This window comes from Capra hircus, chromosome 17, assembly GCF_001704415.2.
Source record: "Capra hircus breed San Clemente chromosome 17, ASM170441v1, whole genome shotgun sequence".
Classification (NCBI taxonomy): domain Eukaryota; kingdom Metazoa; phylum Chordata; class Mammalia; order Artiodactyla; family Bovidae; genus Capra; species Capra hircus.
This window is the reverse complement of record NC_030824.1, coordinates 30,753,595-30,780,049: the sequence shown is the minus strand read 5'-3', so window position 1 is coordinate 30,780,049 and position 26,455 is coordinate 30,753,595. Positions and strand designations below refer to the sequence as shown.

The 26,455-nt window shown below is 41.7% G+C and overlaps 1 protein-coding gene and 1 non-coding gene across 3 annotated transcripts in view; both read right to left on the bottom strand.

Moving 5' to 3' along the window:
* The window catches only part of ETFDH (electron transfer flavoprotein dehydrogenase), a 39,675-nt gene continuing 13,252 nt past the window's right edge, over positions 33 to 26,455 (bottom strand). For both annotated transcript variants that reach the window (XM_018061484.1, XM_005691301.3), the window contains exons 2-13: positions 22,366 to 22,506; positions 21,410 to 21,639; positions 19,588 to 19,669; positions 19,030 to 19,148; positions 16,789 to 16,866; positions 9,852 to 9,998; positions 8,013 to 8,153; positions 6,716 to 6,859; positions 4,503 to 4,671; positions 2,391 to 2,573; positions 1,903 to 2,124; positions 33 to 378 (exon numbers count right to left, since the gene is read on the bottom strand). In XM_018061484.1, coding sequence (XP_017916973.1) covers positions 215 to 378; positions 1,903 to 2,124; positions 2,391 to 2,573; positions 4,503 to 4,671; positions 6,716 to 6,859; positions 8,013 to 8,153; positions 9,852 to 9,998; positions 16,789 to 16,866; positions 19,030 to 19,148; positions 19,588 to 19,669; positions 21,410 to 21,639; positions 22,366 to 22,506 — 1,820 coding nt within the window. In that variant the 3' untranslated portion in view covers positions 33 to 214. The remainder of the gene's footprint in view (positions 379 to 1,902; positions 2,125 to 2,390; positions 2,574 to 4,502; positions 4,672 to 6,715; positions 6,860 to 8,012; positions 8,154 to 9,851; positions 9,999 to 16,788; positions 16,867 to 19,029; positions 19,149 to 19,587; positions 19,670 to 21,409; positions 21,640 to 22,365; positions 22,507 to 26,455) is intronic.
* TRNAW-CCA lies at positions 21,058 to 21,129 on the bottom strand. The gene has a single exon. It is a non-coding gene; the product is annotated as a tRNA-Trp (tRNA).

Genomic DNA, 26,455 nt, shown 5'->3' with positions numbered 1-26,455 from the left:
ATCTTGGAAGAATCGGAGAAGTAAATAGATGCTTCAGCACTTAACAAAGTTTTATTTAAGAGAAATATTCATAATCTTATAAAATGATTCCACTGGTAATTATTATTTGAATACTGATCACTAACATATTGTAAGAAATTCTGACACCTGTGAACTTCCAAATCCTGGAAGTTAGTTTGCCATCTGTTTTAGAGACCTTGAAGCCAGCTGCAGTTTACATTCCGTTGTATGCAGGGCCTCCTCCGCCTTCAGGTACCACCCAGTTAATGTTCTGACTTGGATCCTTAATATCACATGTTTTACAGTGCACACAGTTCTGAGCATTTATCTGTAGCCGAAATCCATCACCTTGTTCCACAGGGACAAATTCATAGACGCCTGTGAGGAAAAATAGACAACGTGGTGCAGTAGGTAACTTCAGAGTAGAAGCTGAGGTCCTGGAGAAACTAGTCACAGAAACCCACGAGGTTTGCTGACGGAACATTTACCCACAGGGAATATTACAAAGATCTGGGTGTGTGCCTTTGCTATTGTTTTAAATCAGATATGATAAAAGCAGAAGGTGTGGCAGCACGTGGCTGAGCTGGTGTAAGTAACAAGGGAACTCTTCATTGGGCAGTTTCTGAATGTGATGTTATATACAGGCCTGCACAGGAGACACCGCAATACAGTGAAATAGAGTGCATCATGGGGGTTTTGTTCCCAGTGTATGTAGCAGTTATAGTGTTACTATCTGAGCCTTCAGGCAGTCACAGTAGTAACATCGGAGATCACTGATCTCAATATATAATGAGAAAGTGGAATTTTTTAAGAATTTCATGTGCCATGTGAAGTGAGCAAATGTTGGGAAAATGGCGCCAGTCGGCTTATTCAATGCATGACTGCCACAGACCTTCAATTTTTAAAAAGCCCAACATTCACCAAGTGCAATAAAATGAGATCTGCTCATGAACGTGGCTACAGCTGCAAAGATCAACTCTTACCCTCAATTTACAAGCCCGTGAGATGACAGGGTTAGGAGCGAAAGTCAGAGATGGTCACATCCTTCCCCCTGTCCAGAGTACACTGGTTTCCACACACCTGAGTACTGTCTGTCTCACCACCACTGGAGACCACTTCCTACTATTCTAGTTGAAAGCTTAGCACTAAAAGATACAGTATCCATGATAGATTTAAAGTCTAGAAGCATTTCCCTCGGCTGCATATGGCCAAAATCTAGTATTTTAGAATACCTACATACATACCATATGTGTATATGTGCGTGTGTATGTCAGCATAGAAACCAGTCAATCCTAAAGGAAATCAACCCTGAACATGCACTGGAAGGACCGATGCTAAAGCTGAAGCTCCAATACGTTGGCTACCTGATGTGAAGAGCTGACTCTTGGAAAAAACCTTGATGCTGGCAAAAGGAGAAGAGGGTGGCAGAGATGGTTAGATAGCGTCATGGACTGGATGGACATGAATTTAAGCAAACTGGGAGACAGTGAAGGACAGAAGCCTGGTGTGCTGCATTCAATGGGGTAACAGTCAGATACAGGTTAGCAACTAAACATGAGCACACACACAGCTCACACACATGGAGCAGCTGTGACAAAAATGATTTAAGTCGCATGAATATGGAGAGAGATGTTTGGTGCTTTTTCCCACAACCCTCACCTTGGGCTGAGGGTAAATGATTTTTCTGAGAAATGCTGTCTAAATTAGGCTTAAGAGATCCCTACTCTAAACTGCTAATGAGAGTAAGAACCGTAAGAATAATGGTTTTCGAAAGGAATCTAGATGTAGGAGTCATTTACAGTTTCTAAGCAATAGGAGGAGAAATTTCTTAAAATAACGGAAGCCTGTTTTTGATGTGTTAAAGCAGATACTTGGAGCACAGGTGGAAATGAACGTACTAACCTGCAGGGCAGAATCGCTGCTCGGGCCCGTCATATACGGACAGGTTTCTGTTGACAGGCACGCTGTCGTCTTTCAAGGTCAGATGTGCTGGCTGGTCGTGTTCATGGTTGGTACCGCTCAGAGCCACGGATGACAGAAGGTCGAAACTGATCTGCCCGTCTGGTTTTGGATACTCAATGGGTGTGCAGTCCTTGGCTGGCTTGAGCTTATCTGAGTCAGACCCTTCCAAAGTTTTGAGGAAGATTTTTAGTAAAAATAGAATTAATTTTAAAGTACTTCCTTAGACATTTAATAACTTGTAAACATTATACTGAAGAAGCAAGATTTTAGCCCTCTTAAAACAATACCCTGTTCTCTCGACACTGAATTAATTTCTCTCATATGGCAAGTTTAGAACAGTAAAGTAAGAAAATTCCCCTTCTTTCCACTGACTGGATCCTGTTCCCGAGTTAATAACTAATGCTCCTGCTCATAGGGGCCAGAATTACCTTTATGTTTCAGAGTCCAGGGCTCCATCCCCCTGAATATCCAGTAGAAGATTCCAGTGTAAATCATCCCTCCGTACACACCCAGGATGCTGTGGCAGGACGGTCGGATGTTCCTGACAGAATAGAGCTCTTTCCACACCCACGACTTCTTCAAATTGTCCTCGTACTCAGTTACATCAAGCCCTTTTTATTAAAAAAAAAAAAGAAATATTGTGTTAAATTGCCTCAAAGAGTCTTACTGTCAAGGTACTTGGCTACCAAAATAAGTGATGCATCTTACGTAATTACAAAAAGCAGGTGGTCACGTAAGACTACACTTGAAGAATATTTTATACACAAATTTATACATAAATCACCCCAAAAGAACCCATTTGATGTGGTGTTAACAGGCAAGGCAGTAAGGCCAAACTGGTAGCATGGGAAATAAGTTTCAAAATTCAGTGAACCTGAAAAGGAAGCTAAGAGAGCTCATGCTACTTATGAACGTGAGAAATTTCAGAACTGATCAGTGAAACCCTCCTACCTGCTATGGGTTGCACTGTACCCACCCCGAGAGGCATTTTGATGTCGTAACCCTGAGGTGTCTCAGACAGGGTCACGCTGGGTTGTCTCAGATGGAGTCAGAATAGGTGTAATCGCTGCTGGTGTAATGAGTTAAAACGAGGTTATATTGGAGTGGACTGGGCCCTCCTTGGGTGTTTTAACAAGATGGCACACACAGAGAAGACTTCAGAGGAAGCCAGGGCAGAGGCTGGAGTTGCTGTGCCAGCAGCCAAGAATGCCAAGGGCTCCCGGAAGCTGGAAACCAACCTGGAGAGGGAGTGGTCCTGCCAACACCTTCACTTCCCATTGCCGGCGTGGGGAACTCAGAACAAGCAAGCCGCCCAGTCTGTGGTGCTTTGTTGTGATAGCCCTCGGAAATGACAACGCCTGACAATGCCTAAAGCTCAGGGCTTGCATTTAACCTCTAGCAGGATGTCTTAGTTCTGGTTACCTCCTGTGAGCTCCATGGTGAGCAGCCCCACTGCTCCCCCTGGTCTCGGTGACCTGCTCACTCCACCCTTCTGGTATGGAACCCCGTGTGCAGTGAGAGCACCCCTGGGACACACCCTTGGTGAGGATTCTGTCCCCTGCAGCTCCTCCCCCTCCCCCCTGCCCAGGCCTCCACGCCTCCAGGACACCTGGAGGTACAACCTACTAGGCAAGCATCACGTTACTGGACTCTATGGAGTACGGCGTAAATCAAGGACTGAGTTGCTACTGTTGTTTCTGGTTTACAGGGAATGAGGCCCCTGCTCTTGATTTTCCATCCAGGAGGCAGGAGATAAAGTTGATCGATTCTGCTGAAAGGTGGAAAATACCATATGGCAAGAGGGGCTGGGGCTGGGCGTGCTGTGTGTGTGTGTGTGGTGTGTGTGTGTGTGTGTGGTGTGTGTGTGGTGTGTGTGTGTGTGTGTGTGTACGTGTGTGTGTGTGCGCGTGTGTGTGCTGCAGATTCACTCACCAACATGGAGCCACCAGAGAGATCTGAGCAGAGGTGCAGGGAACTCAGGGGTGCCTGGCACTCCCAGGACCTGGGAAGCAGTAACAGGACCAGAAAGGAGAGTGAAAGGAGGTGAAGGCAGAGGGTGGGGCAGGTCCCGCCATTCTTGGGGAGGAGATGAGACTGCCTGAGAAGAGGCTGTCCTCAGATGAACGGTCTCCTGAGGGGTCCTTGGGCCAGGCCTGTGGAGCCTGCAGCCATGACTCCTCTGCCTGCCCAGGAACAAACATCTGGGGGCGTGTGTGTGATGTGATGCGGGGTCCTCATGCTGATCGTGTTCCTGGGGCCAGGACACCACAGGCGCTGCTCCACTTTCCACGTTCATAAACTAGAAGGTGGCCGTAAAAACCTCGCTCACTGTGAGTGGTTTCCTTGCCCAGCACGCATCGCTGTGCTTTGTGTAAAGGGACAGACACAGTAAGCATCTTCCAGTACCCAGTGAAATAAACATAAAGACCAAGATTCTTAATTGTATTTATTGTCCTCTATGTGCACACGGAGTGTATGTTTAAATAGCTTCTTTTTAAATGTCCCTGTGAAGAACCTGAGAATACATAGGAAGTTCTTACCTATCGTCTTTGATTGGAGGTTTTCATTAGTTAGTTGATTAAAAATAGATTCTGCTGCCAAAATACCACTTTTCATTGCTGTGTGAGTGCCTTTGATCTTGGGAACATTCATGAAACCAGGGCTACAACCAATAAGTAAACCCCCAGGGAAGGTGAGCTTTGGTATAGACTGAGGAAAGAAAGAAAGCGCATTTGTTAGTTCAGATTCAACAAACACTCTAAAACTAAAAACTCCACACTACAGCCTCTTTTAAAGCTGTAGAGAAAAACTGAAAAAAAAAAAAAAATTACATGAGAATGAATATAGTTAAAGGAAAAATCGGAGCAAAAGCAGTTTTTCCCCTGCCATGAAAATGAGGATCAGAACTGTCACTCTTTTTCTATTAAGGATTTTTCCATCTCCCTCCCCATGACTTACCTACATGAGAAATATGTAAGACCAGATCAACACTTAAATAAAATGTTATTTATACATATCCATGTCATAATTAAAAATACTCTCTAAACCTGAAAGACTATTATGTAAATTGTGATCTGCTTTTATAGCCATTCTGGGTAACACAGGATTTACCAAGAATGTTATCTTAACTCTATGTGCCCTTTTGTTTCACCTTGATGTTCAGGGATGGAAACCTAGATTGTAATCATGGCATCACCACACTTAGCTACCACCCTAAATAATATATTTTACTTAACCTAAGAGTAAACTGAATTTCCGAAATAAATCTTAAGACGATTGGACCTCCGTATACATTTCTGATGAAAAACAATGTAATCAAAGGTGGTGATGTTTTGGTTTAGTCCCAGAATGTAGCAGCTAAGTTGTGGATAGTTAGCACGGGAAAATGTACTGTAATCTAATCTACAGAGTAAAAATGAAAAAGGAGACAGTGGCTCTTTCCTCGGCATGTAATATTTCCTTCTCTGGAAGCTTCCTAAAGTACGCCATGAGTCTCTGCTGAGAAAATGGTGGGTGCGGGAGATGGTGATAGACAGGGAGGCCCGGCGTGCTGCGATTCATGGGGTCGCAAAGAGTCAGACACGACTGAGCAACTGAACTGAACTGAACTGGTGACAGTCTGCCAGATGAAGCTTTCTAATTAGAAAGCTTTGGTGCAGAGGAAAGAGAAATAAAAAGTCATGTAATATTTGTTATACTCAAAATAACACTTGTAATACTCAAAATAAAATCCAATGTTCTCAATTTTTGCGTCTTAAGGGTCTTCAAAAACTTAATGGGAGTCTCCGAATTTCTGACTAATTAAATCAGAAAAGTTTAGGTAAGAAGTGTGCGTGTGTGCAGGGCGGGGGCGGATCACCTCTTCCTGCCCATCTAAAGATCATCCGGGGCGTTGAAGTGAACAGGCAGATGATGTAAATACGAATCTGTATGTACTGCTGAGTATACAGAAGCCTTTATACTAGAAATGAAAGAGTAGCATTAGGCTGGCAGTAGCTATTGTGGACATTATTCAAAAGAGTTTAATGGGCTTGAACACAGGGAATTTAACAAAAATTACTGCACATGAGTAACTACTCTAGAAATAAAAACCTCATGAGTGGTAATCCTGTAGCAATGGAACTTAGGGACAGTGTTATTTTAGAACTCTAGCAATTCCATTCATAATTTAGTTGTGATTTTACTTGACTTTATGAATGTATTTAGAACTTCACTTAAGGTTAAGTTAACTTTTCTCAATTTTCTATGATCTATTTGTTACTTTTACAATAGATTAAAAAAGATACCCAATTTCTGAAGTAGTTCTAATTTTGAACATATACTACAATAGGACAAATAAGGGTAAAAACTTAACAGAGGCCACTTAAAGGGCATGGATATTACTAGGTAGTTGAGATGAATTAATTACCTTTGCTGAAAACTACTATTGTCCTTGACTTTCCTGGCAGCTAGCTAAGGAATAAAGGAGAAGATCTTGTTTAAATTTTCTGGTTAAAAACAAACCAACAAACAAAAAAAGGCCCATGAATTCTTCTCTCGAAACAAGTATATCCTTAAAACCAAATCCATGGTATAATTTATTTAACTCTGGTGTGGTAGGTACAGTCTTATAAACACTAGGGTGCTTTGCTTGGTTACTTAAATTTTCTCCCTATGAGATAACTTTCTATTGTTCACCTAGAGTTGTGACCTCATGTTTCGATGTTGCATTCCCCAATACAGAAATAAGGAATAAAAAAGAAGGCAGAGTTACCTGAAGGCCACCTTCATTGAGTGCTCTGGCTCCATAGGCAATCCTCTTCCCACCTTCCAATGTTGGTTGGATGCTGGGGTGGTGTTTCCATCTTTGAAACTCTCTAAATGGACTAAGGTACGGGTTTTGATAGTCCAGACCAACCTTAAAATGTTTATATTTAAATCAGACATTGCTATTTCAAATTATATCAAGATGAAGTATGGGCAATTATTTATCTGAAAACATATACATTAAAATTCTTATTCTCAAAGGACTTAGAGAAATATATGCAATGATCCAAATTTAATTAAATAATTGGAATAAAATTTCCTTGGAAAAGAAGGGTAAACAATACATACCATGTTTTTATAACTTGCAAACTTAAAATACTTAGAACATATTAATAAATTACTGTACTCTTTAAATCAAAATTAAAATTAAAAAATATTTGTAGGTAGGTGTCATGCATTATATGTCTACAAAAGGAGTTGTAATAATTTATTATTCATTTATCAACACCAACTCTAGAAATCAACTAATAAGCTCTATCTAGCAAAAATTAAGAAACCGAATATAATCATATTTATAGAGAGGGCTAGAAATATCAGAGGTTATATTTTACATGGTATTATGAAGTGCTGAAATTAATAACCAAGCTTTTTTTCTCTGAGATTAAATCACTATAAAAAATAAACAAAAGGAATGCACTGAACACACCAATAGTGCACAAATTTAACCTATCATATACAAGTCTAATCGACATTGAACTATAAAGCTGCAACCAATGGCAAGGTGCAGTGATTCATATCGTTTTTCCATTCCCTGTAATGGTCAAGATATAATTTATTGCAAAGATGTAAGTGACCAAGGGGGAGAAAAGGTTCCTGTTAAAAAGTTACAGGTTCAAACCTGGTGTGGACTGCATTTCCAGTGATGGCATGCCTTGGTGGACACAGGCTTCAGGTAGGACAGGTTTGGGCGGGAGTCCTGCCTCTGTCACTTAATTGGGTGTGTTTGGGAAGGTTGTTTCGCCTATATGAACTTGAGGTTTCCCATAAGCAAAATAAGGATGGACAGACTTCATGGGAATCTTATGGGACAGCATTCCCAGGGAAGCACCCAGCACAGGGTCTGGCGTGTAGCAGAAGTGGACTGATGTTGACAACAGCCATAAGCATTTCATGCATGGATAAAGCAGAAAGGAAGCTTTAAGTGATCAGCCTTTCACAGTCTCCAGATGTGACACCCTGGTTTTGTAACACCGAGAAGCACTGACTCTCACAGTGGAACTTCCCATCATGGGCATATGACTCACCACAAAGCCAAGTGCTACCAAGGGCTCCCCTTCATTTAGGTGGTAGAGGAACGAGCCCCCATAGGTGTGCCTGTCCAGGGGCCAGCCGACGGTGTGATCCACTCTCCCAGGTTTCCACTTCTTCTCATCAATAACCCATAGCTTAAAAAAAAAAAAAAAGGTCCTAGTGTATTATTTAGATATTTTTATGTCACCACATGTACAAAAGCTGCTAAGTTTTATGTTTTATTTATGAAGCAACAAGTGGAAAACTGTAATAAGAGAAACACATAGAAGGCATTTCAAACATCCCAGCAAACTGCAGGGATGAATGGAAGTAAAGAAACGAGTTAGGAAATTCGGGAATGCTTAAGACACTAACCAGGTTCTCAGATGGGTAAGGTGTTCATGTTTGTAGGAAACGCCATAGAGGGGATGAGGTGCTGGTAGCCACCTACACCTGGATCCAGGTGGGGGCCACGCAGGAGTGCTTGCCTCATAAAGTGCACTGAGCCCTGCATGTCAGAGCTGCTACTTTACAGGACAGATGCTATTTTTCAGCAGAAAAAAGTTTATTTCCTCCTGCACTGCCTTCTCCCCACCTGAAGCAAATCGATCATCCTGCTTTCAGAAGGGTAAGGTCTAAATTTTATATACAGTTTTCATGTGAAATACTATCTAAAAATCAGACTTTATGTGACATCACAAAGTGTTAAGTGCAATCTGCCAAGTGAGGTTGCTCAGTTGTGTCCGACTGTTTGTGACCCCATGGACTATGCAGTCCATGGAATTCTCCAGGCCAGAATACTGGAGAGGGTAGCCTTTCCCTTCTCCAAGGGATCTTTCCAACCCAGGGATCCAACTCAGGTCTCCCACATTGCAGGCAGATTCTTTACCAGCTGAGCCACAAGGGAAGCCCAAGAATACTGGAGTGGGTAGCCTATTCCCTCTCCAGTGGATCTTCCTGACCCAGGAATCGAACCAGGGTCTCCTGGATTGCAGGCGGATTTTTTACCAACTGAGCTACAAGGGAAGAAATCCGCCAAAACAAGCCCTTATTCACAATATAACAAATCTAGTTATGTACAGAATTTGAACCTTTCTGAGTTTTACCCCCCAAAATATTTTTAACAAAAGAATTATAATGAAACTCTTATGCTAATAAACCTAAGGTTTGGGAAATCAGACTAGAGATTGGATAAACTAAGAAAATATCCATTTAACCTAATAAAAATATATGCTGCACATTAAATATATTGAGTGAGTACTCTATAAACTAAGTTATTTTTACATTATAATTTTGAATAAGCAATTCTTATAGGATGTGGTCATCTTACAAAGAGCATATGGATAACAGGTCAAATTCTATTAGGGAAATGGAATTACAATGAAAAAAAATTAATGTCACAAATATTTTCAAATTCAAGACTTATTTCAATCAACATTTGACAAAACAATTAGAACATGCAGACACAATTTATATAATAGTGAAATTTGATTAGTTATATTCTTTAGCCCCTTGAAAGAAAGTGAAGTTGCTTAGTCGTGTCCGACTCTTTGTGACCCCATGGACTGTAGCCTACCAGGCTCCTCCATCCATGGGATTTTTCCAGGCAAGAGTACTGGAGTGGGCTGCCATTTCCTTCTCCAGGGGATCTTCCCAACCCAAGGACTGAAGCCGGGTCTCCTGCATTGCAGACAGATGCTTTACTGTCTAAGCCATCAGGAAAGCCTCTTGAAAAATATCCCAAATATTTTCAGTCATTATGAACATTTCTGATTAATAATAACTACATGGCAATACAAACAAGTGTAAGCTTCATCTTGCCACATTAAAATTACACCAGCAAATGCAGGTACCTCCTTCAGCCCGATTCCATAGGTCTGAGGCTCGCAGTTGGCCCTTAAGTCGAACTTCCTGTACAGCTGCTTGGCCAGGTGTCCGTGGCAGCCCTCTGCAAAAATTGTGACTTTAGCATGTAGTTCCAGTCCCCGCTCGAAAGTTGTCTAAGAAATAAGAACATGTTAAATTACAACATTTGACAGTTTTTAAAATGTTCACATTCTGGTTGGTTTTGAACTGAACATGATTTAGATATAGAAGAGAAGGTACAAATATATAATTTTAGGAGTAAAACTAATTGCTGTTATAAGTGGAATTTAAATTTATAAGGCAGTCAATCAATATCTTGTGTCTTTATTGTATTTACTTTTTCACTTCAAAAGTACTTGATTGAATGGTTAAGTTTGTAAGAATTAAAACAAACAAACAAACAAACAGAGCATGCTCCGTCTTCCCAGTACCTACAAATGAGGGCACAGTGAGAGGCGAGGGGGGAGGGCAAAACGGATGAAGGGCGTCAACTGGCGACAGGTGGTAACCAGGCTTGGGGTGGCTGTCACTCTTCAGTGTATACAGATGTTGAATTATAACACTGGATACCTGAAACTTCTATCATTAAAGAACATTTTTTACCTCACACCAGTCAGCAGGGCCATCATCAAAAAGTCTGCAAATAACAAATGCCGGAGAGGGTGTGGGGAAAAGGAAACTCTCCTACACTGTTGATGGGACTGTAAACCGTGCAGCCACTATGGAGAACAGTATGGAGATTCCTTAAGAAACTAAAAACAGAGCGACCATATGATCCAGCAATCCCACACTTGTGCATAAATCTGGAGAAAACTCTTAATTCAAAAGGATGGAAGCACTCCTATACTCATTGTGGCACTGTTTACATTAGCCAAGACATGGAAGCACTTAAATGTCCACCAACAGATGAAAGGATAAAGAAGATGCGGTGCATACACATGAAGAAACATTTCTCAGCCATAAAAATGAATGAAATAATACCATTTGCAGCAACATGGATGGACCCAGGGATGATCATTCTAAGTTCAGTAAGTCAGACAGAAAAACAACCATCACCTGGTGCCACTCATAGGTGGAATCTAATTTTTAAAAAATGATACAAATGAACTTATTTACACAACAGAAATAGATTCACAGATTTTGAAGACAAACCCATGATTACCAAAGGAGAAATGTGTGGGGAGGAGGGGACGAATCAATCAGGAACTTCCATTACTGGGAGTGTGAACACTTTTTACATTTGCTGGTAACTCTGTGCTTGTCTTGTGTGTTATCCACACGCACGTGCACCCTATAAATGACTCTGCTTAGTACCTCTGAATTTGCTTTTGTCTTCCTCTTACTACACTTCACCATCCATAAACCATGTTAAGAACCTAGCATGTGGAGTGTTACCCAAATATATACACACACCTATGTACTGAGATCTTACATATACACTGAAACTTTTCTGGTTCTTGATGTCACAAAAATACGATCATATAATCCAACTTTTTGTGCATCTTATTTTCTCACCATAGCCCTTCATGGAAATCTCCCAAGTGACTGTGTGGCTCAAGTCTTTCCATGTGGGAACACCACAGGTTGGTGCTTCTGCTGATAGGTAACAGACATTCACTGTTTCCAGTTCACTTGTGATGAACGGCGTGTTATAAAACATACACCCTGTATACGTGCCCTTACAACGTTGGTGCTTCTGTTTCTGTAGGTTAGGTTTCCAGGAGTGGCAATGCTTGTCCTGGACACACCTACTTTAATTTTACTAGCTGTCCCAAGAATGTCTTCCCCAGAGTCTGAACAAGTCACATTCCTGCCCGCAGTATGTAAGAAGACACTTTCCCTATTTCCAGCTCATGACAGTATGTGTGTGTCTGTGCTCAGCTGTGTTTGACTCTTTGTGACCCCATGGACTGTAGCTCACCAGGGCTTCTCCAGGCAAGAACACTGGAGTGGGGTGCCATTTCCCTCTCCAGGGATTGAACCTGCACCTCCTATATCGGCAGGCGGATTCTTTACCACTGAGCCACCGGGCAAGCCCATACCTTTTCTTCTTATGTTTTGCTAAGGGTAGTACTAACGCATTGCTATGCTAATTTCCATTTTCCTGAGTACTCTCTTCAGCATCTTTTTCTTTTTGATTCAAGAACTATTAACTGAATGCATCCAGTGTACCAGGTTCTATGCTAGGCACTGGGGAAGAGAGGACAGAAAAGCACCATTCCTTCCCTGAGGTGAGGCACAGGGCCAGGACTAAATATCAGTAACTACGTGGGTGTACAACGACCAAGTGTGACTGCATGCATGGAGGAGAGCATGGCGGTGGCAGGGGTTCTGGGGAAGAGCCGCATCACTGGGGGAGCAGGAAGGGTCTCTATGAGGAGCTGGCCTGGGAGCCGCAGACCCTGGACAAGAGACGTCTAAAGACCTGCCTCCTGGTCAGTGCTCACCTGGATCTGCTCTTCTGTCCATTGTTATTTTTTAAGATTCTGCCTGTTTTTCTAACATGTTCTCTGTTTTTCTTGTCAATGCATAAGTGCTCTTTGATATTACTGGCACTCAAACTATTTTCCCCAATCTACTGCTTATCTGCAATATACCAAAAATACCAAAAAAGTGCTTAATTTTTAAGTCATTTAAAAAGGCCTGTCTCTTATAGGTTTCTAATTTCTGTTATAGGATGGCTTACCTTACACCTAGGTTGTAATTATAACCTAGAGTTCTAACTTTTCTAAAATTGTTTTAAGAAGTCATCAGAATTTTTATAAAATGAAAGTCCAACCCTATCTGCTTCCAGATAGACATGCAGTTTATCCAGCTTAACTTACGCCACAATTCAATCTCAGTGAACTAAAGTACTCCTCAGTATATTTCCACTTCCTCTTAGAGGCAACACACCCCTGTGTATGCAAGAGGCAGTCCTGGAGTCATACCACCTCTATTCCAATCCCAGCCCCACTGCCTAACAGGGGTCTGACCCTGGGCAAGTCACTTAACCTCTGAAATGTGACAACACCCACATCAGGATTCGGACAAGGGGCTTCCCTGGTGGCTTAGCAGTAAAGAATCCATATGCCAATGCAGGAGGTGCGGGTTCGATTCCTGGTCTGTGAGGATCCCACATGCTGCGTAACAACTAAGCTCACGTGCCACAACTACTGAGCCTCTGCTTTAGACCCTGGGAGCTACAGCTCCTGAAGCCTGCGTGCCTTAGAGCCTGCGCTCCACAAGAGAAGCCACTGCAATGAGGGAAGCCTACGCACTGCAATCAAGAGTAGCACCCACTCGCCACAACGAGAGCAAAGTCCTCACGCAGCAACAAAGACCTGGAGCAGCCAAAAACACACAAACGAATAAGACTTAAAAAAAAGGAATTGTGACAGTAAGAAGCCTGACAGATCTAAGATTAGAGCTACTGAGTGAGCAGCTGGACAATAATTCTGGGACTTGGGGGAGAGGTGTTTAAAGTTGTGTCACCAAATGAGGCCACTAGGGAGAAAATACAGGTAGAGGAAGAAAATACAGGCACAGTGAAGCCTAGAGCCCAGATACTTGGAGGATGGGCAGGGTGGGGGCGGCAGATGATGAGCAGGCAAAGGCAGAAGGGGGCCCAGAAACACCAGGAAGACCAGGAGAGGGTGGAATGAAAAGCAGGAAGTGTTTTCGGAAGAAAGTTATTCAGCTGTGCCAGCATGCCCACCAGGAGGCCGGGTGACAGGACAGAGAACTGGGTCTGCTCGGCGAGGTGTCTGTGAGCCATAAGAAGGGCAGGCAAAAGCCCAGCCATGTCGGAATAAATGAGCCAAACAGCAGAGGACACAGAGTCCACCCTTGGTTCTTCCCCTTCCACACGGCCACAAGAAGACAGACTGAAAAACTTAGACTCTGTAGCTCAAATTACTGACATTTAACTGTACTCTTCTTTGCTGTTACATCTATATATATACAATATATAAAATATAAAAATGTTTTTACAACTACAAAACACAGAACACAAAACTATACATTTGGACAAGTATCACAAGAACACACACAAAAAGAAAGTATCAGAATGGGAGAATTCGTGTGCTTCAATGTCGTAATATTAAAAGTAAACATTTTTAAAGACTAAATGGCAATTATAATTAACTGACCATAATATAGAATAGCCATAACACATGAAAGAATATAGGAAAACAATATTCTGCTGTTACTATTAAGCCCCCTTAAAACTAAGCTCCCCTTCTTACACTGTTGGTAGGAATGTAAGCTGGTGCAGCCACTATGGAGAACAGAATCGTGGATCCTTTAGAAACTACAAATAGAACTACCATATGACTGAATAACCCCATTCCTAGGCATGTACCCAGAGAAAACCATAATTTGAAGAAAACACATGAACTTAGTGTTTACTGCAGCACTATTTACAATAGCCAGGACGTGGAGGCAACCTAAAATGTCCATCCACAGAGAAACAGATAAAGACGATGCGGTACATATACACGATGGAAGGAATGCAACTGTGCCATCTGCAGAGACATGGATGGACCTAGAGACTGTCACACAGGGTGAAGCCAGTCAGAAACAGAAACAAACATTGTATATTAATGCATATATGTGAAATCTAGAAAAATGGTACAGATGATCTCATCAATATTTGCAGAGCAGAAACAGAGAAACAGATGAAGTGCACAAACATATGGCCACCAAGGAGGTAAGGGGAGGTGAAATAAACTGGGACATTGGGACTGACATATATACACTACTGATACTGTGTATAATACAGATAACTAACAAGGGGAAGGGGAGACCCAGGATGAGATGGCTGGATGGCATCATAGACTCGATGGATGTGAGTCTGAGTGAACTCCAGGAGATGGTGATGGACAGGGAGGCGTGGCGTGCTGCGATTTATGGGGTTGCAAAGAGTTGGACACGACTGAGCGACTGAACTGAACTGAACTGAACGAGAACCTACTGTACAGCTCAGGGAGCTCTACTCAGTGCTCTGTGGTGACCTAAATGGGAAGGAAATCCGAAAGAGAGGGGATATATGTAAACATATAGGTGATTCACTACGTTGCACAGCAGAAGCTAACATTTTAAGCAACTGTACTCCAATAAAAATTAAAAAGGAAAAAGACAATAGCAGTCATTTCTCTACCAAACTACGTCTTGGACAAGGCTTACTCTCTTTTCAATAAGTCAATAAAAAATACTACGTACTACTTAAAAAAAAGTTGAAAATGTAAAAAAACCCACAGAAATCAGTTCCCTAAAGCAAGTTTCTTGATCCAGAATTTTATTCCCTTTCTGTCACCTCTGACCTCACCCTGTGCTCTCTAAACACCAACCAACCTACAGTGACTATAATGAAAATACCTTTAATGTACTACAACTGCTGTTACAGATCCATCATTAATGTAAAAACTCAGGCTGTTTCTCCAGTGCAAGATGAACCCACAAATCCTGGAAGCACAGAGCACCTAGCCAGAGAGTCATAAACCAGAGACATCCTGACTCCCCAGTCAGAGGAAGCGGTTAATCCCAGCTGCTTCTTTTTTCTCTTGGCCACACCATGTGGCTTGTGGGCTCTTAGTTCCCCAACTAGCAATTGAACCTGGGCCCTCAGCAGTGAGACTGCCAAGTCTTAACCACTGGACCCCCAGGGAATTCCCAATCCTAATTTCTTCTGCTTTAAGACACCCTCAGCTCAAAGACCAAGCTGGGGTGGATCTGAGGGGGGGCTTCTTTCCCCATGCTGCTCGGCATCCTGGAATAAACCCTTACTTTGTCATAAACTCCTGTTCTCAGAGTTTCGGCTTTCTGCGCTGCAGGTACATTCCACACTTCGAGAAGCAGGATGAGATGACAGTTGTCTGCAAACCTGTCTATGCATCAGAATCCCTGGGGCCAGTTACAAGACAGCTCCTTGCCCCTGCCATAGGGCAGGCTGAGTCCCACAACCTCACATGATTCTGTATGGCTAGGTAAGCCACCAGGAGGAACAGTGAGGCACTAGGACTTGAGAACTTGGGCCCCTGCTCCTCTAAGCATGCAGGAGTGAGAAGCAAGAAGACCTGCTGGGGGAAATGCTAGACTAGAGGTGCAGTTCTGTTGTATAATGGGAGAAAAGGACAAACTAGGAGGTGACCCATCTTTCCTGAGGCCCTGGCATTACCTGGCACTGTGCCAGCCTTGGCGTAACCCTCCATGATCTCAGCCTTCAAGGAGCCTTTACTCTAGTTGAGAAATTAAGACAATAAACAAACATGAATAGACAAGTTTGTTTATTAAGATGTTAATCTGTGTTTTGCTCTTGTTATAGGAAAGGAATGTTATTTTTCCTTGTCCTTTCCAAGGGACCTAACAGAGCTGAGATTCACGTATTAAGAGCTCTTCTTTTACAAATTCAAAAATAATGAGCTGTAAAAACTGGAAGGCCATTCAGGCATATTCTGAAAGCAAGAAAGGCAATCAGTCTTGTATTTACCAAAAGATGTCAAAGGTTCAATCCACATTACTGACAGTAGTGATGCAAATGACTCTTGTACACAGAAGTGGAGGGCTGTGGAGGGGAGCTGAGCAGCTGACCCACGTGTGTATGTTTTTTGATTTTCCTTGAACTGGCTATAACATCTTACTAATTCCCTCATGAATAAATGAATGAAATAATATCTGTGACCTATGTTCATTTTATATTTATATGAATCATGTTTTTACCTTTTAAGAAAATTGTTCTTAAACATGTTATATCCACTTATCTAAATAATATATTTAATTCAAAGATGTTTATTTTTTAACAATGAGACAAAATTCCACATTAATAAGTAAACACTAACATGCACTTAATTAATGTGCAGTCTGCAGCAACAGTAGATCATTGAGTGTGAGTTAATTTCATATTTTACTGTTAGTCTGCTGAGCACGAACTGTCCACAGGCTCACCTTTGGTGCACCATCCTTCTGTATCCCTACGTCATTTGTGGCAATTCCTTTCACACTGCCATCTTCATGAAAAAGGACCTAAAACAAAAACACTTTTCATTATCACCTAGAGACTCATAACTGCCTTGCAAAGAAACAACAAACGGCTTTTGGTTTTTAGAAGGTGAACTTATTCTCTAGATTATAGAGACACAGGCTTAAGAATGTTCAAGCAAAAATAAGAGATGTGCTTTTAAGATACTCCCTTCAAGATCAACAGAACTCAGCTCAAACAGCTGGAAATGGAGGAAATGTCCCAACCTGACGAGGAAGAATGGGAGAGCTACTGAGAAGACACCAAGGAGCCAGGAAGATGCAATGGGAGGCCATCTGCCACGTTCAGAGGTCAAGGGCGTGGATGCAGGGCCTGGATGCAGGGCCTGTGACACACTGGACTGTCAGCTGGGGGTGCTGAGGACAGTGTCAGGAAAGCCTCTTCCCCAGTGAGCCCAGACCCCAAAACCAAACACTCGAACAAGACAAAACCGAGTGGGGCTGAAGATAGCCCAGGGGTGATTAAAACTTATTTCTGGACCACAAAGAAAGAGGGAAAACTGGTCAAAAGTGTGATTGTGAGGGTGAGGAGGAGCAATTCTCTCTCTTGCTCAGTTTCCGTTTCTTCCAGAGGAAGATGCTCTTTGGACAGGAAAGAACTAGAACCTCATGCCAGGAAGCATGCTAGTGAAAAGGTGAGACGAGAACCAGCGGCAAGGCACATGACACCTTGAAAACAAACCCACGCTAGGACAGGGCTGTGGCCTGGACCTGTAGATGGCCTGGGCAAATAGGGAACTGCGGAGGAGAGGAGAGCTGCTGGGGACTCTGAGAGAGAGAGAGAGAGTGTGTGTGTGTGTGTGTTTGTGTGTGTAAACCATGGATGCCACAAACCACCTACTTGTGGCCTGGATACTGATTCCCATTAAGAACAGTTTATTCGGGAGAAATGCAAACCCAAATCCACGTGTACGAATTGGGAACCCAGAAACCAGTAGCAGGACGTGTACTGCCGAGGCCCATGTGTTTTATTTGGCTTACATCTACTGTAATGGGAAAAACAAAGATGGTTTTAATTTCACTGGTGACAAAAAGGACAACTCCCTCTCCTATCCAGATTCTTTCAGCATTTCCTTTAGAAAACTCGACTGTAAATTCTTTCTGTCTCTCTTAGATATATGGGAATCATATAAAAAGCTAAGCAAGATTCCTGGTAGTTCAGCATCTTAGTGTTTCTTGGGTCCTCAGAGACACATCTGACATATGACCACAGAGGATGGTGTCTAGTCTCCCTGTCTCTGGGGGACAGTCTGGGCTATGTGCCTGCCTCCACATCGTCACTTGATGCCAATCAAAAAGATACAGGACGCTTTATTTTTCCCTTTGGAGAAAGACGATTAACATGTATGTAATGGACTGTATCTGTCTGGCTGAGTAAAAGGTTAAGAGTTCTCTCTTTCTTGGCAGCCTCCCTAGCAGATGGCCTGTGATTGCTCTGCAGTCTTGGTTTAACGCTCATTCAGTAATAAAACTGCTTCATTCTTGTTTATAATTTGTAGAGGTGATTTTTTTTCTGGCTTGGCAGGAGATTTTATTTTTAATAATTTCCCCAACAACAACTAGTGAGACTCCATATAGTGAGATGTAGTTACCAGAGTTATTTTGAAGGAGTTATTGGAAGCACAGTTTATAGAATGAAAATGGCAACCCGCCTTGCTGTAACCAGGCTTGAAGTAGTTGATTCACTCTGGGTGGCAATGAGAATACTGCAGCAACTCAAAATATGTAACATGGTGGTTGTAAGCATTGAGACTATTTAACCTGAAAAAAAAAATCACCAGAGAAGGTGGGGCAGGAGAGCAGGGCATAATAATTGGAAAGCTGTCCCTGGGGGAGGGCACAGATTTGTTCTACACACTGTAAGAAAGTAAAGAAATGTCTACTCAATTTACAGAAGAGAGAATTACCAACAATCCATACATCAGAGGCTTTTTTCATTCTAGGGTGACCAGTCACCTGATGTGGAAAAATACCAGGACTTCAAGTACTCTTTGGATTGATCCTGCTAAGACTTCTTCTGATCTTACAACTCTAATATCCTATGGCTTTTTGAAAATATTTATCTATTTACTTCTGTATCATTCTTGGTTTAGTTTCAAAAGAAAAAGAGACCACTTCTATCAGCATTAGGAAGAGAGAGGCACAAACCTCGGCAGCTGCGTAGCCAGGGTACACCTCCACACCCAAGGCTTCCGCCTGCTCCCCCATCCAGCTCACCAGATGGCCCAGGCGCACGATGTAATTGCCGTGATTGTTCATTGGGAGACCTACAGACAGAGGCTGGATTCAGAAGTCTGACTTCTTAGTGGGAAGTCGCAAAAACCTAAATACTAAATTTAGAAATTCTAAGGTCTAATTTCTGCATTGTATACACGCATCATCTTCTGGCCATAATTTCAATTTCTTTCCTAACAATTTTGGGTCTAGAGTTCAAACTATTACATTGAAAACAATGTTACAGAACTAAATCAGAAATTCCTGGTTGCTTCACAAGACTGTCTCAGTGAACCTGGACTGGAAGACAAAAAAGCACTGGGCTCTGGTCCTGCTTTCTTTTCCACAAGCTAGCTGTGTAATTTTGGGCAAGTCCTTCAGGTCTCTGGGCCTTTCCTTTCTCATCTGTAAATGGAAAGGATTTAACCAGATGAAATGTAGGTCCTTCCAGCTGTGGAATTCTGTAAGTCCACAATATCTATCATTCTTTACCTGGAAGAATTGGCACAGGAATTCTGTATTTCTCTGTTAAAATTCCAAATCTATCTTCTGTTACAGGAGTGTTGAGAGGGGCCTGGAAATAAAAGGAGGAGAGAAAAGGGTGTTCTGAGTTCATATCTGTAAGGATAAACACAAAATAGTAAAATAATATGTCAAAAGGAAAGAGAACTGTCTTCCTCACTTTTCTTCCGTCACTTCCTTTGGAAAACCTGACACTGTAAACTCTTTGTCTCTTTCAGATGCATGGGAATCTTTCAAAAAACAAAACAAGCCAGTTTTCATCTCAGGACTGTCTTTCCTGGGGGACCTGGAGCCACCTTTGAGTGGCTCAAGGAAGCTGGCCTCCTGTCTCCCTGCCTCTGTGGAGGTCAGGCTAGATACTGGCTCCAGTGCTCAATGCACACAGAAGAGAGGCTTTATTTTTCTTTGGATAAAGACAATGAACAGGTGTGGAATGGATTGGATCTGCCTGGCTACATGAGGCTTTGATGTGAAAAATGTTTTCTATTAATATTAGAATTGCTATTTTGTCAATACTAATTAAATGATGCCCATTTCTGAAATACACTGAAGAGAGAAATGAGGCATAATTACAGCATGTCAAGTTTCAAGGAGTCTGCTACTTTAGAAGGAAGAGCATTGTCACTTGTGCAAATCCCCAGGTCGGCACACCCAGCCTCGGCACTAACCTCCCAGCCTCGGCGCTAACCTCGTTCCATCTCAGCCTCTCCGCCAGTCCTCGAGAGGTGTCCTCCTGGAAGCCCCGCCTGGGAGGCGACAGGGCCTGAAACAGTGCTTTTGCTTATGACTCCCGTGCCCCAACCACGTTCTGTCTGTCAAAACCTATCCTTTTCTGCTGCTCTTTGGAGCTCCTTTCTGTTTGCTAGATAGGGTGCTGCTCAGAGTCACTGAATGAAGCCAATTTGACCTTTAGATTTACTCAGGTGAATTGTGTTTGTTAACAGTTTTCACAACTGTTTATATAGAATATTTAGTATTCACAGATACTAAATATTCTAACCTTGAATACTTTGAACAGAAATGATATAACTCATCTCACAGAAGAAAAAAGTGAGATACACAGAGTATAAGATTTTAACCGAGGTCATACAAACGATGAGCACAGTAAGACTAGCACTGGGTTCTCTGTAAAGCTCGCCAGTGACGTGTCTCCTTAGATTATAAGTCTTACTAATGTATTTCTTCAGAAAATTAGATTAAATTACCCTCTTTGGCTTTAGGTATAAAAAAATAGGATAGTTATAGAACATTTTATTAAGAACAATGATATAAACACCTATGGAGTAAGTTAGGAAATACCCTCAAAATAAAAAGTGAAGTCGCTCAGTCGTGTCCGACTCTTTGCGACCGCATGGACTGTAGCCTACCAGGCTTCTCCGTCCATGGGATTCTCCAGGCAAGAATACTGGAGTGGGTTACCATTTCCTTCTCCAGGGGATCTTCCCAACCCAGGGATTGAACCTGGGTCTCCTGCATTGGAGGCAGACGCTTTAACCTCTGAGCCACCAGAGAAGCTGTATTTTATTCAAAGACCTTCTCAAGATAATGTCTTCTCATAAATCCAGTACACAAACACAACATGTATAAGGCATTATGTGAAAATGAGTTAATTTAAAAATTATTAACTATCTTTGATGTTAGTCAATTTTTTTGGCCGTTTTAAAATTAAAAACCTATCTACAGTTACCCTCTAAGAGCTATAACCAGGTGAAAAGGGTTCTCCATATTTCTTTCATCTGGACATAGAAATACAATCAAGATGAGATTCGGTATAAATAACAACTTTTCATACTCCCTTCTCCTTCCAGTCTGGGAACAGCTCTTGTAAAGCTCGTGGATCCAGGCATGCCCCTGAGAGGGTGTGAGCGCCTATCTGAGCAGCTTTCTCCACCAGACACACGCGGATGTCCTTCTCATGCTGGGCGGCCAGCTGCTTGAGCCGTGCGGCTGCGGAGAGCCCTGCGGGCCCGGCACCCACAATCACCACGTCCGCCTCCTCTGCAAACCGCTCCATGTTCACTCCTGGGAGTGAAGAGGATTTAAACATGCATGACAATTCTGGGCTGACTACGACCTGATAAAATCACAAGGTTGGGTTATGACTACTCACTATCCTTTAGAGCATTATTTTTTCTTTTAATAAACTTTTTGTTTTGTATTGGGGTATAGCTGATTAACAATGCTGTGATAGTTTCAGGTGAATAGCAAAGGGGCTTAGCCATACATATACACATAACCATTCTCCCCCAAACTCCCCTCCCGTACAGGCTGCCACAAGGCATTGAGCAGAGTTCTCTGTGCTATACAGTAGGTTATCCATTTTAAATAGTGTACGTAACCATCCCAAACTCCCTAACTATCTGTCCCCCCATTCTCCCCTCCCCGTCACACCCCCCAAACATAAGTTCATTCTTTAAGTCTGTGAATTACAGCATTATTTCTATAAATTGCCCCTCTGCTTCCTGTGAGAGCTATACAAAGTATGTTATTGTTTCAGCAGAATGTTCTCTGTTTGAGGGCATTGTCATACTTCAGCTTCCATAAATCAACTTTCATTACTGAGATCTATTAGTGTAAGTTTGCAAATATTTGCTTATCTAAATATTAATATGTAACAGATTTGATAAAGTTATAAAATATTAGGTGATTTTATGCTATCACGAAAAATATAATATCAATATTTACCTCTACAAAATGATACAAAGTTTCTAGAAAGATCTCAACAGTTTCACAAAAATGATGACTTACCTTCCCATCGTTTGTCCTGATCTCGGGGATAGACAGTATAGTGGGTAGTAATTCGAGGTACAACAGAAGTTGAAGACCATCGTATAGCGCACAGAGGTAGGCAATTTTTCTTAATTTTTATGGCATGAAAGCACTGGTATACTGCACAAAAATTAGAAACAGTATTATTTTTTCAAATAGTTTTTTTCAAGAGTAGTTTGAAGAAAATCTTAAAGCGCACACACACACACAGTCTAGGGCTGGGGATCTGATCTGCTTCCTGTTTGTTGCTGTTTAGTCACTAAGTCATGTCCAACTCTTTTGCGACACCACAGACTGTAACTTGCCAGGCTCCTCTGTCCATGGGATTTGTCATGCAAAAATACTGGAGTTTTCTGTTAATTAGCCCTAAAACCTTAAAGAATCACTCAACTGTTACAGGTTTCAGTTTCCTCATTCAAAAAAGTAAAGGGTTACCAGGTGATCACTAAGGTACCACCTTTTTTTTTTTTTTTTTAAGTCTTGCCACACAGCTTATAAGGTCTTAGCTCCCTGACCAGGGATTGAACCCAGGGCCATGGCAGTGAAAGTGCTGAGTCTTCACCACTGGATTGCCAGGAAACCCCCCCCAGTAAGGTAACTTGTGAGTCCATGAGACGCCTTCTCTTTGGAAGCCTGTTTATCTTATGGCTACATCAACATTGCACACATTCAGTCAGTGAACAGTTAAAGCTACACTGCAGAGCCCTTAGCTGGGGGAGAACTGAAGCGGACTGTCCTCTTTCCAAGGTAAGCAATTCAGTTGGCTTTTCCTCATAAAGCAATGTTCACAAACTAGAACATTTTAAAAGCTTTTTAATAAGCTAATTTATTCAATTTACCTTATGTCAAGCTTCACCTATAAATAGGATGACCATATAATTTACCACCTAAACCAGACACTTGGAGAGCACTACAGTGAAAGTGAAAGTTGTTTAGTCATGTCCGACTCTTTGCGACCCCATGGACTATACAGTCCATGGAATTCTCCAGGCCAGAATACTGGAGTGGGTAGCCTTTCCCTTCTCCAGGGGATCTTCCCAACCCAGGATCGAAGCCAGGTCTCTCCCACACTGTGGGCAGATTCTTTACCAGCTGAGCCACCAGGGAAGCCTTTCGTGGTCAGCGCCAAGGGAGGTGCTAATGGTTACACCGGGACCATGCAGGCAAATGGCGCTGCAGGGTTGGCTTCATTTTAAATTAAGGAGACCCACCTTCTGGCTGAGTTAATGTATATGTTCTTTGAGTTAGCAAATAAGAATTTTATGGAAATAAACACAAGTGTGCCAAGATTTATCTGCAAGAATGTTCATTAAACTTCCATTGTCCTTAAACCTGCACCTCTCCCTCCTCCGTGCCTTACCTGAAACCGAGCACAGCAGGCCTCACAAAAAGAGAGAACTAGTGAGGTGGGAAGTGCTTCAGTTCCCGGCAAGAAGTTCTAAAGTCATCTGCGTTGTGTTGGACCTTTGTTCATTCACTCAGGTTAAAATAAAGAGAGGTCTTTTCTCTTCATGCAGATGAATCCTTCCACCTGGATGATGACGCTTTTCCTTCCCATCTTCTTAGAGATATTCCTACTTTAAATATTAATACCCTCCTTTAATCCTGGATCTTCAATTTCTTATCCCCTTCTCTAGTACTCCTCTCCACAGTGATCCTTCCCTTAATAATAACAAAAATAAAAAGACAGAATCCTTCCTTGGGAATAGCCCTGAATGCTATCAAAACTTACATATGGAGCTATGGGAGTCTGTCATGGAAGAAGGAGTAAAATCATCAAAGGAGCACAATAGAGAGTTCATAAAAAGGTAGACTACATATAAGGATTTGGTATATGATAAAGATGCTTTTTCAAATCAGGAAGAAGAGATAGTTCTTCATTAAATGGTCAGATACTGGTAGAAAGTTAGCTCTTTCTTAATATCAAAATGAATTTCATTTGATCAATGATTTTAATAGAAAAAAGAGAAAGTATAAAGGATTACAGTGATAAATCCACAAATTATTTGAGTCTCTGCTTTTGAGTGTGGTCTGCACTTCAGGATCAGCTTCCAGTAAGTAGAGTGTGGCAAGGAAAAATACTAACTTTACAGTGGAGAGCCATGACAGACACTTTGACCAAGTGACCAAGTTTACCATTACTGCAATAAGATATATTAGCATCACATGATGTGATGTGATGGGAAAAGCTCCTCACCTCTGTGGCACACCTCCCCCAATCTACAGCCTTGATCTAATTGTGAGAAATCACCAGACAAACTCAGATCAAGGGACGTCCAACAAAACGCCCGACCAGTGCACACTGAAGGTGTCAAGGTCATGAGACACAAGAAAAGACAGAGGAAGTGCCACACTGAAGTAGACGTGACAGGAGAGGACGTGACAACTAAAGCAAGGTGGGGACCAGGCCTGGGTCCCGACCAGAAAAAGAATCTGGATAAAGGCCACAGTTTAGTTAATACTGTTGTATCAGTGTTAATTTCTTTGCATTTGATGATTATTTTATGGATGTGAAGTTAAGCTGGATGAAGGTTATAATATCGAGAATTCCTTGTGCTATCAGAAAAGATCTTTAAAAGAGTGTAAATGCTTGTGACCTTGGATGAGGCAATAGCTTCTTAGCTATGACACCGAAGAACAAGCAACAAAAGAGAAAACAGATAAAATGTACTTCATTGAAATTAAAATCTTTTGTTTTCAAAAGATACCATCAAGAAGGAGAACAGATAACTCATGGAAGGGGAGAAAATATGTGCAAATCATATCTCTGATGAGAGTCTCGTATCTAACATATACAAAGAACTAATTTCTAGTAAAAAAAAAAAAAGACAAATAACATGATTAAAAACATACAAAGAACCTGAACAGCTGCTTCTCCAAAGGAGATAAACAAATGCCCAATATGCACATGAAAAGATGCTCAATATCATTAACCATCAGAGAATAAGATACCACTTGATATCCACTGGATGGTTATAATCAATAAGATAGATAACAAGTGTGGGTAAGGATGTGGAGAAACTGGAACCCTCCCCTACACTGCTGGTGAGAATGTAGATGGCGCAGCCACTCTGAAAAACAGTCCGTCACTCCCTCAAAATGTTAAGCATAGTTTCCATGTAATTCACTCTTAGGTATATACTCAAGATCAAAGGAAACACGTCCATACAAAAACTTCTGCATGAATGTTCATAGGTACATTATTTACAGCAGCTCCAAAGTGGAAATGACCAAATGTCCATTAGCGAATGGACAAATAAAAAGTGATACTGAAATACTATTCAGCAATAGAAAGAAGTATACATGGCCAGACCTTGCAAACATTAAGCTAAAGTGACTAGAAGCCAGCCACAAAAAGACCACATTAGGGACTTCCCTGGTGGTCCACTGGCTAAGACTCCGTGCTCCCCTTGCAGCGGGTCCAGATTCAATTCCTGGTAAGGGAACTAGACCCCATAATGCTGCAACTAAGAGTTCACATTCCACAGTGAAAGCATTCACATCTGCAGCTAAGGATCCTGCATGCCACAACTAAGACTCGGTGCAGTCAAATAAATTTGTATTTTTAAAAGACCACATATTATATGATTCTATGTATACAGAATATCCAGAATTAGACTAATTTATAGAAATAGAAAATAAATTAGTTACCTAGGGCTGGAGAGTTGGGATTGATTTCTAATGGGTATGAGATTTCTTCCTGGGATGATGAAAATGTTCTAACACTGCGTGATGGAACTTTGCAGAACTTTGTGGACATACTAAAAACCACTGAATGGTATATTTCAGATGATGTAATGACATGGTATATAACTTACATCTCAATAAAACTGTTATTATGGGAAAGATATTATGGGATTATGGGAAAAACATTTATAATTTTTAGAAAGAAACTTGGATTTGGAAAAGTTTTTCTAACTATAGTTAAAAAAAATCTCAAAAATCATAAAATCATTTAACTAAAATTTTAAACATCTATATGACCAAAAGATGACATAAATAGTGTCTTATTTATATTCTCCAGGAGATAGCATACTCCTATTTATTTTTGTTTTTGTGTGCTAAATCT